Source organism: Rhinopithecus bieti, unplaced genomic scaffold, assembly GCF_001698545.2.
Source record: "Rhinopithecus bieti isolate Rb0 unplaced genomic scaffold, ASM169854v2 scaffold_7648, whole genome shotgun sequence".
Taxonomy (NCBI): Eukaryota; Metazoa; Chordata; class Mammalia; order Primates; family Cercopithecidae; genus Rhinopithecus; species Rhinopithecus bieti.
Genome location: NW_016805609.1, coordinates 2,068,154 through 2,081,842, shown reverse-complemented (window position 1 = coordinate 2,081,842; position 13,689 = coordinate 2,068,154). Strand labels below are relative to the sequence as shown.

At 39.5% G+C, this 13,689-nt stretch overlaps 1 protein-coding gene across 21 annotated transcripts in view; it reads left to right on the top strand.

Annotated features, from left to right (window-relative positions):
• Window positions 1–13,689, top strand: part of TRPM3 (transient receptor potential cation channel subfamily M member 3) — a 931,696-nt gene that overhangs the window by 651,023 nt on the left and 266,984 nt on the right. For 8 of the 21 annotated variants that reach the window (XM_017873069.1, XM_017873073.1, XM_017873072.1 and 5 more), the window contains exon 7: window positions 4,522–4,596. The exons of the other annotated variants lie outside the window; for them this stretch is intronic. In XM_017873069.1, coding sequence (XP_017728558.1) covers window positions 4,522–4,596 — 75 coding nt within the window. The remainder of the gene's footprint in view (window positions 1–4,521; window positions 4,597–13,689) is intronic. 21 annotated transcript variants of the gene reach the window in all.

The window sequence follows — 13,689 nt, the reverse complement described above, 5'->3', positions numbered from 1 at the left end:
AAAGTGGGCAAAATCTATCCACAGGAAGATCATAGGAAAGAAAATACAAGTGCTCAACCTCATTCATAATTGAATAAATGAAAATTAAAACTATTTTTAACCTATCAAATTGGGAAAAGCCAAATATTAAAAATATTGAGTGTCATTATGTATATAGAGAAATATGTACTCACACATTTATTGTGAGTGCATAAATAGGGCAATCTTATTTGGAAGACAATTTGGCTACCCCTATTAAATATGAAATGTATGTACCCTTTAGTCCCATAATTTTACTTCTAGGAATTCATTTTACATATGTTTACTACAATATTGTTTACAGTAATAAAATGGAAATAGCCTAAAGATTCATCAATAGGCAACTAAACAAATTATATGTCGACATATGGTGAAATACTCTGAAACTATTATGAATAATGTAGCAGCTCTGTTGGGCTCATATAGAAGATATTCTAGAGTATGATTTTTCTTTTCTCAAGTTAAAAGTTGTACAGCAGTACAACTGTATGTTCAGTGTAATCACATTATGTTATCTTAAAATTGCATATATATACTTATAAAAATACCTGAAAGGACACAGGTGAACGTTGATTAGTTACAGTTTCCAGGGAGTGAGACTTGAGGTGGGGGAAAAAATACAGAGAGTGACACTTTTCACTTTATACCTTTAAAAATAGCTTGATGATGTTTTTTACAATGAGAAAATATTGCTTTTATAACAAAAAAAGAAAGGAAAGGAAGGGAGGGGAAGGGAAAGAGGAAGGGAAGGAGGAAGGGAGAGAGGGAAGGGAAGAAAACCTTTGAAAGCAGTCTATTCACAGGGCCTGGGCATTTCTCCCTCAAGGGTATGAGTATCATTCTTGACTTGTAGGTCAAGTGCCCCCACAGCTGTGTTTGACATACCTTCTTTTCTCTTGCTCACTTCTGGCAATCCTCTACTCCTTTTAAAACAAAAGGAAAGAGTCAAGTCAGGAAACGTAAGAGAGGCTGGTTAAGGACATTGGAGAGAACAATATTCTCAAATCACATAGAAAGGATGTGTATAAAACTGATAAGACCAACGTAACAGATTTGATGCTTACATTTTATAATGGCTGAAATCAGAATCAAAATTACCTTCCCCCTTTAGGGTTGGCGAATGACTAAAAGCCTAGGTGTATTCCCAATTCTTAGCTATAACCAGATATCCTATTATATTGGAGATACTGAAAATGTCCCATGTTTACATCCACATCATGAGAACAATCTAGTGGAGCTAAAATTGTCCATCGTGCTCTTTCATCATGTTCCTAGGCACCCCAAAGTCCAGCTCCCTTCCCCCAGTGTCCTACCACCCGTTATGGTGCAGCTCATTCACTGCTGGTTTCACGGTCAATATTGTCTGTNTTTTTTTTTTTTTTTTTTTTTTTTTGAGAGGAGTCTCGCTCTGTCGCCCAGGCTGGAGTGCAGTGGCGCCATCTCCACTCACTGCAAGCTCCGTCTCCTGGGTTCATGCCATTCTCCTGCTTCAGCCACCCGAGTAGCGGGGACCACAGGCGCCCACCACCACGCCCGTCTAATTTTTTGTATTTTTAGTAGAGACGGGGTTTCACCGTATTAGCCAAAATGGTCTCGATCTCCTGACCTCGTGATCCGTCCGTCTCGGCCTCCCAAAATGTTGGGATTACAGGCGTGAGCCACCGCGCCCGGCCGACAATACTTTTTATTAAGCGCTTTCTCTACTGTATTTGCTTGTGCATCTGTAATGCTCAGGGCACTGTAGGGGTAGCAAGATAAATAAGGTATAGCTGTATACTTGAAGAGCTTAGTCTTACAAATAAGTTAATAATAACTAGTGTTGATTGAGTGCTATTCTAAACAATGTATAAAAAATAACTGATTTAGTCCTTATGACAACCCTTAAGGGGATACCTTTATTACTCCCATTTACCAGTGAGAAAATGAAGCACAGAGGCACAAGGTCAGACCGCTAGTAAACAGCAGACTCAAGAAGTATGCATCTTAGCCCATGCCTCAGCCACTGTGCTCTACAGCCTCTCTGTATGCAAAGAGCTGCGTTATAAAGCAGCAAGTGGTTTTTTTTTTTTTTTTTTTTTTTTTTTTTCTAATTTTTATTTTAGATTCAGGAGGTGCATGTACAAGTTTGTTACAAGAGTATATTGCATGATGCTGAGGTTTGGGCTTCTATTGATCCCATCACCCCAGTTAATGAACACAGTGCTCCATAGGAAGATTTTCAGCCCTTGCCTCCTTTTGGAGTCCCTAGTGTCTATTATTTCTGTCTTTATGTTTGTGTGCACCCAAGATTTAGCTCCCACTTATAAGTGAGAACTTGTGATATTTGGTTTTCCGTTTTTATGTTAATTTGCCTAAGATAATGACCCCAACTTCAACTATATCCGTGTTGCTACAAAGGACATGATGATTTTATTCTTTTTTATGACTGCATAGTATTCCATGGTGTATATGTATCACATTTTCTTTATCCAGTCCACCACTGATGAGCACCCAGGTTGATTCCACGTATTTGCTATTGTGAATAGGGCAAAGCAGTAGACGCTAAGTGCCCTTTGGTAATACAAAGTGCTACAGGAATTCAGACAATGAGCATCACTTAGTTCATTGCTTTCATCTTGCAGATAGGAAACCCACTTGTGAAAAATCACAGTCACATGTTCTGACTAAATTCATTATGTGAATTACCTTGGCAGAGCTTTTATCTGAACCTGAACTGTACACTCCTAGTCTGCTCTTCTTTGCCCAGCCTTGTGTCACTACCTTAGTTTTACTTTTATTCCTAATTTTCCCCTTAAGACCATTTTTTTTTCTATTGTGTCCTGAAGGGTAATTAAGAAAATCTTGAGACAATTTGGGACATAACACATACCTGCTATCCAGAGATTTCCATTTTTAACCATATTACCACTAATCTCACCCTGCTTGACCTTCACTAAAGTGTTACTTAATTTTTTGTTCATTAGGGTTTGATAATTGAGAAAAATAAGCTGAAAATACCAGCATGCTATTCGCTCTGCAGGAAAGACATAGCGAAGCCAATGTTGTGCTTGGTTCCATAAACAAGTGCTTATGCTAAATTTCCTGGAGGGTTTGTGGTGTTGTCTATTTGAAGCTTTGCTGATAGTATTAAGCCAGCGGTCTAATTGCCATACACAGTGGTAGAATGGCCTGGGGAGTATGTGCTTAAAAGCCGAATTTATGTACTCAGAAACACACTAATTAGGAACTTTCTGGAAAATGTACAGTAGTTGCTCTTGGTTGGCCATTTTACAAACTATTGAGAATCCAGAGGAACCAACCCTTAGAGTCTATGCTTCAAGGGATATTGCTTTGCATTTTCCCCAGTGAGTACATTCTTATGAGAAGGCCACTTTGCCAGGGTATGGGTGCTGACATATAACCAAGTGATGTTGATGTTTCATGAAAAGTGGGTGAGTACCTACATGCCTCTCACCAGCCAGCTACCAGCTGCCAAACTCCTACCTCCCAATATTTGCCACAAGTGAGGTTGCTCTCGAAGTCTAGCTTGATTCTAGGAAGCTAGGGTCTAGAGACCTAACTTGAGGATTTGGGGTCTTCCCTTAATGCTGTTTCTAAGGAAGGAACAAAAGGAAGGCAGTGCAGAGCTGTTCAAACTCATGGGGTCCTCCTCTGAGGGCATCTGACCAAAGGCTAGCTTGCTTAGCAACTCCAGAAATATGATATTACCATTAAATTTATCTCCCAGTTTGGGAAAGAATAACCAAATTGGTAGGAAACCTGCCAATTATACTGAAATGGTTTTGATGATTTTTTTGGAAGATATGTAGATATAGTCATAGATGTAGATATAATTTATATCTATACCTTGGCCAGAGAGAGAAAGAGGAATCAGTCCAATAGATAATATTATGCATGTTGAGTAACATGTTAGCTTTGTTTCAATTCCTCTTTTAAAAAGAAAAGAAAAGAAACTGGGTAGATTAGCCTCTAAATGGATAGTTCTTTTAAGTCAAAAGTAGGTAAACACTTGAAACTGGAACACTTATTTCTCCAGAAATCAGGAAAATGTTATTAAAAGGAGAGAAGGAAAGAATTGAATTCCTATCCTCTCCTGGAAAACACAGAATTGGAAGATTCATAATTATCATTATAATTAATGTAACAACAACTAAGATTTCTTGAGGTTTTACTAAGTTCTAAGCATCAGTACAAGCACTTAACAGATATTAACTCATTTGACCCTTTCCACACCACAGCAGCTATCTAGGCTGGAAAAGAATAAAGAATGATACTTCCTCCAGCAAAGGGCTATGATTTTAGGGACCTGTCCAGTTGAAGGAGTGATGAGACAAGATATAACTGGTACAGAAGGGCTGGGTGATGCTCTACATAGGTTTCACTGTGCAACTTGAGTTGACATCACATATATAAATTTATATAAATTGGGTAATCCATCTGCTTTAATAAAATGTGTATGCAACCATAGAGTGTAGAAATTTCAAAGATTTTGTTTTTTGACAGGATGCCTGCCGTTTTTCTCTCTTGACTCCCGCTTGTTTTATTCATTTTGGGGTAGTTGCCAATTAGACTCAGTTGGTAAGTATAATTAACGGAAAATGTTAATTTCTTCTTAAACTCCAAGAAATTAACTACAGAGGTCTTCATTTCCTTTACAATTTCCTAACAATATCACTCCCTACGACTGCTGTTTTATCTCTATCTCTTCTGACATTCAACCACATCAGAAATTAGTTACTACCTATCATTTATCATTCCTAAAGATACCATATAGGACAGCTTGACAGCACTACTGCAACACTACTAGGAGGGAATAAGCATTTATTTAGGTTCCAAGTACTATGCTAGGCATTTTCATATATGCTATCTCTTTTAATACTCACAAAAACCCTTCAAGATAGGGATTATTATCTTCCTTTTATACAGGTGAAGAAATGGCACCTCCAAGAGGTTAAGCCCTTGCCTTAAATCTGATTAGTGGGACAGCTGGGTGCAAACCTAGGCTGACATAATTCCAAAACACTTTCTCCTTTCATCCTATACATGGAAGCATTATCTCATTAAAAAGAAAGGCTCCCCTAAAGTTTTGTTACCTTGGAGAGTTTGAGGGTCATTATTTCATTCAGCAACTGTTCTGAGCACCAACTCTGTGCCAAATACAGGTTGAGCATTGATTCAGTTGGAATGAGTCATCAAGCAAAACTTTGGGAAGAAGATGGTGGTTGGTTGCAAGATGGTAGAGAAACAACATTAGGAAGAAATACAACAGGGTGATGGAGAGGAGCATGGGGATGGAGGCAAGCAGAGGACCTCCTGATCGTGTACTCATAGGATAGGGTGATGGAGAGGAGCATGGGGATGGAGGCAAGCAGAGGACCTCCTGATCATGAACCCATAGGTCAGGGTGATGGAGAGAAGGGTGGGGGTAGAGGCAAGCAGAGGACCTCCTGATCGTGTACCCATGGCTACAGTCTTTCTTCATGTGACTCGTGGACTTCCCTTTGTCATCCTATGCCTGAGAATATATGAAGGAGGCTGGGAAGGCAAAGGGACGTTCAATTGTCATCACTGGCATCTTTTTTGATCATTGCACCATCATCAAATGCATTGGGATAACCATGACATGAAAATTTCCATCATTGGGCCCATAACTGTCCCATGAGAGAGATTAGAAACACTGTATGTTAAAGGTCATAGTAGAACTTCATCCAGGGAGCTCTTGAATTAGGAAGGAGTGAAATATACTCTCAAAGACTAATATATTCTGGGTCCAAACCATGTAACTTGAAAAGAAAGTGAAGATTCCCCTGGACAGATTACACATACTGTCATGCATCGCTTAACGATGGGGATACTGTATCCTCAGAAATGAATCATTAGGTGATTTTGTCACTACCATCATAGAGTGTACTTATACAAACCTGGATGGTATAACCTACTACACACCTAGGCTATATGGTATAGCCTATTGCTTGTAGGCTACAAACCTGTATAGCATGTTACTATGTGGTACTGAATACCGTAGGCAATTGTAACACAATGGTAAGTATTTGTGTATCTAAACATAGAAAACACACAGTAAAAACATTGCATAAAAGATACAAATAGTATGCCTTAATAGGGCACTTACCATGAATGGTGCTTGCAAGACTGAAAGTTGCTCTGGGTGAGTCACTGAGTGAGTGCTAGAATATTTTTGTACACTACTGTAAACTTTATAAACACTATATAATTAGGCTATACTACATTTATTTTTTAAATTTTATTCAGAACTAAACCTTAGTTGACTGTAACTTTTTTACTTTGTAAACTTTTAATTTTTTAAAACTTTTGGCTATTTTGCAATAACACTTAGCTTAAAACATAAGCACATTATACAGTTATACACAAATATTTTCTTCATTTGCTGATTCTATGAGCTTTTATCTGTTCTTAAAATTTTGTATCTTTTTATTTTTTAAACTTTTTTCTTAAACATGAAGACACAAACACACTCATTAAACTAGGCCTGCACAGTGTCAGGATCATCAAGATGTCGCTAGGTGACAGGATTTTTTCAGCTCTATTATTACCTTATGGGACCACCATTGTATTTGTGGTCTGTCATTGACCGAAGTGTCGTTATGCAACACATGACTGTATATCAAGAACATCTTATTTCCTTCTGTGGGTGCTATAATCTGTTCAGCCCAATCACGCAAACTTTCTACTGCCTCAAACAGTCAAGGGAAAGGCCTTCCAAACTACAAATGCCAAATTGATGATTAGTTCACTTTAGACTGTAATGACATCATTTTTCAGGTGCTCTCAAGTAAACACGTTTAAAGCTTTCCCCGCCTTTTAGAGGGTCTTCCCTCTAAGGAATAATTTGTGTGGAGAAAACAACACAATCTATATCCCTGCTTTTTCATTTTATGAAGCGACTTGACACAGTTGACTGTGTCACTGAAATATTTGTCATGCTTGTTAATGAAAAGTTACTTTGTCAATAAAGATCATAATGAAGCCAAAAAAATAACTTTGAGGGAACAGAACAAATTTGAGTGAAACTGGTTTCTTGGTATTGGCTTGTCATGTTTATCTCACCCATTTTCCTATTCAAGCTAAAGACCTCCCTTTTTTCAGCAAAGAGACTTTTCTACATTGGAATTAGTTGTTCAGGGACTGGGATAGTTCCTGTAAACAAGTAGGTCTGAACAGGAGAGCTGTCCACCATTCTAAGACTTCTTAGACACTTTTACATTCAGGGAAGAATTTTGAGCTCTCTTTTCAGATTAGAAAGAGTTGGGTCGCAAATGTTTGCCTGGCATTTTGGTCTCAAAGTCAGCAAAGTTTACTGTTGGTGGTTAGATACAATAGGTTCCTAGCATAACATAGAAACCTGTTATCTTGATGGAACCCAATATCTTCCTTATTTCATTGCTAACTACCTTTCATATTTTTCATCTGATTTTATAGCTTCTTCTCCTAACATAACACCATGTAGATCTTATTTCCCATTTCAAGATACTTGCGGTTTCCCTTAAATGATATACCCTACTGGATGTGGTTTTGTCTCTTTCTGACATTTGCTAAAATTTCATTCTCTTCTCACTCTGACTTCCTGGCCAAAACCTACATTTCTTCTAAGTCTCAGATTAAAAATCATCTCTTCTCTGTAATCTTATCAGAATTCCCATCCCTCCAACTCATTCCCTGGTATCCTCCTGGGCCCACATTCACCTCATCCTCCATGCTCTTGCTGCACTCTATATCAGCCTCTCCCACATACAGCTCCTTTTGGTAGAATGGAGCCTTCATAGTCTCCCATTTACCTTCACAGTCTCCCATCTTCTGTAGATTGTGAGATCCTATAGAGCACAGCCTGTGTGTTATTCATTGTTGTCATTCTGAAAACCTTGCATAGTGCGTAGCCTATGCAAGTAGGTGCTCAATAAATTGTTATAAGCATCACTATTTGATTTCCCTGGCTTTATTTTTAGCTCTGATTTCCAACCTGACACAAAGATGTAATAGAAGGGATTAGATACTAAAAGCTATTAAAAAAAAAAAGGACAAATCATAAAACACTAATGACATAGGAAGGCTCGGGAGAAATAAATAGCAACATGTACAGGCAAAGACCATCATGCATACTTCCAATTCATGGGCATAAAAGCATTTAGTCTGAGAAAGTTGACTGTGTTCCTGTTGAATCATGATTGTTAAATCATTTTTATCTTATGAATTTAGAGAGTCTAATGATATATATTTTACAGCAGTCAGTGTACCATGGCCTCAGTATTTCCATTTCCATGGAAAAAGAAATAACTATTGATTTTCCTCCATTTATTCAAAAATGATAATTGCCCATGGTTGCTTTTCAGTCCAGATTAGGATCATTCCATTCAGTAGAAAATGATGCTAATTTTAGAAAGTTAGACACACATAAAATTAATGGGAAAACTTATGCTGACCAAGCACTTTTCTGCCATGATCAACAGTTTTATAGCGAGATATATTTAGGGAAGATAAGGTGTTTCATTCCCTGGGGATCTTAAAGAAAAGCAAGCTGAGATTTTAATTTGCTTGAGATAATCATCTTAAAACCAGGGACTTTATCATAGGACCCTTCAAAGTCTCTTCTTAGGATTTATAATTATTTGTCTGTCTCTTCAAAGTATTATTTAGATCATGTCAAGTCATTGAAACTAATAGATGTAAAACTGAAGAATCATTCATATAGGCTTGGGAAATGATTGTAAATAGTGCTCCCAGATGTCACTAATAAAGTTGTCATAGTTGTCATAGCTGTTAACAGAATAGAAACTTTTTTTTTTTTTTTGCGACAGAGTCTCACTCTGTTGCCCAGCTGGAGTGCAGTGGCACGATCTCAGCTCACTGCAACCTCCGCCTCCCGGGTTCAAGCGAATCTTCTGCCTCAGCCTCCCGAGTAGCTGGGACTACAGGCGTGCACCACCACGCCCAGCTAATTTTTGTATTTGTAGTAGAGACAGGGTTTCACCATATTGACCAGGCTGGTCTCAAACTCCTTACCTTGTGATCCACGTGCCTCAGCCTCCCAAAGTGCTGGGATTACAGGCGTGAGCCACCGTCACTGGCCAAAAACTTTTTAACCTTGAACCCTCAGCTCAAGATCATAAACCCCTGAGGCAAAGGAGGAAAATAGAGATTTTATGCCCTAAAATGGCCAAATAAGGAAACAGTTGATTTTTTTTTTTTTCTTTTTTGGCACCCATAGCTGAAACAAACAGCTCTTCTCCTCATGAACAGGCTGTTCTCATTCTGTGTTGGAGGCCAGGTTTCAAAGCTGCGTAATGAGTTTCACGTGCTGCAGCCCAGCAGGCAAACATTCAAGTCCCAAATCGCAGGCAGAGGAAGCAAGAACTCTCATTGGCTAAGGAGCCTTGGCATCTCTGGGTTCACATGGGGTACTGGGCAATTCCTGCTGGAACGAGGCAGGGTGAACAAACAGGTGTGCCTGTGCTAAAACAGGGAGGAAAAGATTGAAGAGTCAGCTTTTCTGGTCATCAAACAAATCTGAGCTGAGCCCTTCCTCATTAGCAGCATTTCTTCCACCCAGAGGGAGAACAGAGGAAGTGCACACTGACTCTGGTGCATGATAGAATTTATAATAAAATCCTGCGGGAGGCTGAGAAATGAGCTGCAATTAAACATGGCGTGCCCGCATGAAGAGTTTGGGGAGAAGTAGAAAGTTCACTTTATCTTTATATTTCCATTCTTAGATTCTATTTTGCACATGTAAAACAGGATTTTTTTTTTTTTTTTTTTTTTTTTTTTTCATTATTCAAGTAATAAGAACTCTTATAGGGTGTATGCATTATTGTTCATAAACTTAGGTATGTAGGAAATGTCACTTGGTAAACTATTTTTTTTATTCAAATAAACCCAATTCCAAGACGCTTTCCACCTCGTTTTTGGTAAAGTCAATCTTAACCTTTTTTAGGTCTCTTGGTCTGTCTCTGTCTCTGTCTCTGTCTCCCCACCCCCCCGACACCACTGCCCCCATCTCTCCCTCACCCCACCCTTCTCCTTCCTCTGCCTCTCTTCTCTCTCTCTTTCATGATTATGCTCCTTCTCTCGTGCTTACAGAGTACTTGGAATGTTAAGAAAGAGCCTTTTAACTTTTGTCAGCCGAAGTAACCACTGATAAAATAATTGTCTATGCTTGCTTGATCTCTGCAAAGTGGGTTGCTCTGGAACTCCCATGCCAAAGTAAAGCCAGTGGGACCCTGGCTGCAGCTGGCATCACTGGCCAGCAGGGTCCAGCAGCCTCAGGTTCAGCATGCCACAGTGGACTTCACAGCAGTCCCCCTAAGACAAGTTGCCTGCGTAATTCCTGCCTTTACCCAGCTTGCATTTGCAGGGAAGGAGATAGAAAATAAGCAAAATATATAGTGTATTGAATAGTGATAAGGGCTAAGGAGAGATAGAAAGCAGAGAAGGGAGTGCAGAGTAGGAGCCGAAATTTCAAATGGAGTCATGGGGAGGATCAGGGGAGAAGGGAAGGGAAGGGAAGGGAAGGGGAGGAAGGGCAACCAAGAACTGAGTTTGGGGACAGTCTTACTGTCAGACGTCAGGTAGGCAAGGAGGAACTAGCAAAACAGAGGAAGAAGGAGCAGCTAGTGAGGTAAGAGAGAAACTGGGAGAGAGAACTGAAGGGGAGAAAATGGAATTTTCTTTAACCCTTGTAAGTTTGTAGCTGAGACAAACCTCTGTAAAAGAATAATGAGAGAAAAAGAGAAAAACAAACTATTAACACATGCAGTTCACATCACGTAGGGGATGTGTTCAAAAGCAGTGGTTTAGAAGTCCACTTACATAGTATATCCAACAAAGAACAATAGTGTTTTGGGTGTTGGTTTGTTTGTTTGAGATGGAGTCTTTCTCTGTTGCCCAGAGGTGCGATCTCAGCTCAGTGGAACTTCCGCCTCCTGAGTTCAAGGGATTCTCCTGCCTTAGCCTCCTAAATAGCTGGGGTTACAGGTGCCTGCCACCATACCAAGTTAATTTTTTTTTTTTTTTTTTTTTTTGGTAGAACTAGGGTTTTGCCATGTTGGCCAGGCTGATCTCGAACTAGTGGACTCGAGTGATCTGCCCACTTCAGCCTCCCAAAGTGTTGAGATTACAGGCGTGAGGCACCGCGCCTGGCCAGAACAGTACATTTTGAGAAAGTGACAAGGCAAAGAGGAAGGCAGTCCTAGGCTCCCAGAGATGGGAAAATGTGGGAAGGTAAATTGATAGGGAGTAAAATGTCCTCACTCTAGCTCCTCTCTGAGGTGATAAAGGTCTGTTCAAAGAGAACGTCTATCTTGTTTTCAGGTGGGAGAGGTGGGAGTGAGGAAGGTAGAAAGACCTTTTGTCTTCGTAATTCTGCTTTTAGGTAAACAGAGGCAAGGCAGAATCTCTCCAGGAATTGTTGTGGCTTGCTATAGGTAAGAAAGGGGAGCTCAGGCAGCCCTTTCTACAATTTTAAAAAATTGTATCATAAAAATATTTGTGTCAAAGAGGCATATTTTAGAATGGAATATTCTGGTTTCCTTCAACACTGTCTGGAAGCCAAAGTGAAGAGTGTGTTTCCAAGAGGAAGGAATGAAATGGCCAACTGTGTCAAATGCTACTGACAGGCCAAGCAGGAAGAGACCTGGGGACTGACTGTCAGGGATGCTGCGAGTCCCTTCTTCCCTCTTGTTCAAGGTTCAGATTATTTCTTCCACATCTCATCTGCTCTCACTTCTCCCCCATCAAAGACACTTGCCCTCCTCTTCTTCCCCTTCAGAAAATTGGTAGACTTAGGACTTTTTTTTTCCCCCCCACAAAAGTTCTCCAGGCAAGTTCTGTTCCCTAGCAGCTCTGGCCAGCAACACAAACCTCTCCTGAGAATAGACACCCCAGTGGCCCTCTTTTGAAATGAGAAGAAGGAAAAACAAATGGAAAACAAAATCTGAATTAATTAACAACTCGATAAATTAGCCCGCTACACAGAAAAGATATTCTTTACTTTTAGGCAAAGCACCAAATAGTAAAGGTACTAAATATATAGCTAGGCAATTTTTAGTAGTGCAGTGAAACCCCTGTTAAAATAGAGTAAAATCGTAGCGTGTTTGTTTTCAAATAGTCCCAAACAGCTAGTTTTAGGGACTGAATTGCAAGAACAGGGCATGTCTCCCACTCTTTGCCTCTAAAATAAGAGTGCTTATTGTATCAATCCTGTACAACCAAAATAGGCATCAAAGATTGGCTTATACAGCCAGATTTCCAACTTGGTTAGTTTCTCGTTGATCACAGGCACACTCAGGCTTAACAGACTAATATATGTTTCCTTATGTAATTTATCACATTAAACCCAGAGGTGAACAAACTACAACTAGTGGGCCAAATCCAGCCTGCCATCGTCTGTTTTTGTAAGTAAAGCTTTACTGCAACATAGTCACTATAACTACAGAGTTGAGTAGTCACAACAGAGTCCATCTGGCCTGAAAGCTGAAAATATTTGCTATTTGACCCGTTACAGAAAAAAAATTGCTGATGCCTGGTTTAGACTTTAAAATAGACTTCTGGAAAAAACATTGTTCATGGTTATTTCAATCTCATTCCATGGACTTTTGCATTAATTTGCTCCAGGAAGCACATGTTAGATTTCACTTCTTTTCACAGGCAAAAATCTCCTTTCCCTGCTGCTTTACGCTGGGGCACTGGTTCTCAAAGTATGGGTCCTGGGACCATCAACAATAGCATCACTTGGAAACTTCCTTGAAATGTACATTCTCAGGTCTTATTCTAGACCTGCTGATCAGAAGCCCTGGAGGTGGGGTCTAGCAGTGTGGGTGTTTTAATCGCTCCTCCTTCAGGGAATTCTGATGCACACTAAAATTGAGAGACATTTGAAGAGGAGATTTCTACACACCCCTTTATTGGGATAATTTTCAATGAATGAATTAGTTTTTGCACATTAGAATCAGGGTTTTAAGAGAAGTCCTTAAAGTGCCACTCTCTTATTTATAACATTAAGATAGTCTACTTTCTACAATAATGGTATTAGCCCCTATTGTTGCAATCAAATAGATCCTTTGGTGGCAGCAGTAGAAAGAAGCAAGTATCTGTTTCACAGACAGGACAAAGTAGGATATGGGGTTAAATACTCCTGTGATTAAGAACCCAAAGCACCCATTGCCTGTCTCTAGGCCATGACTGTCTCCTGATTCCTCATCATCTCATTTCTGGATGGGGCATTCATTTATAAGAGAGAAAAGTAGAAGGGATTTATTTCCAGCACCATCAAGGATATGCTAGAACATGAAAAAAAAAATTCAATTTATATTTTCCCCTTGTAAGATTTATGCAGGTGCTGCTATATTGCGGCTGTTTTCCTTTGCTTAATGATCTAATCCTTCCCTGGAGCTTCATTTCCATGTAGCTAGAGAAAGAAATAGCTCTGTTAATGAACAGCTGTGATTTAGAGCGAGAAACTTGATCCCAGGAAACAGGAAGGGGCAACAGTGAGCCTTGGCCCTTTTAAGCCAGAAAGAGAAGGAACAATGAACAAACACAGGTCCCTTTTTAAATATTTGAGATTTATATCTATATTTAAAAGCTACCAGAAACCAGTTTGAGACCCAAAGGTATAAGCAAGGTAGAGTGACTGTATAT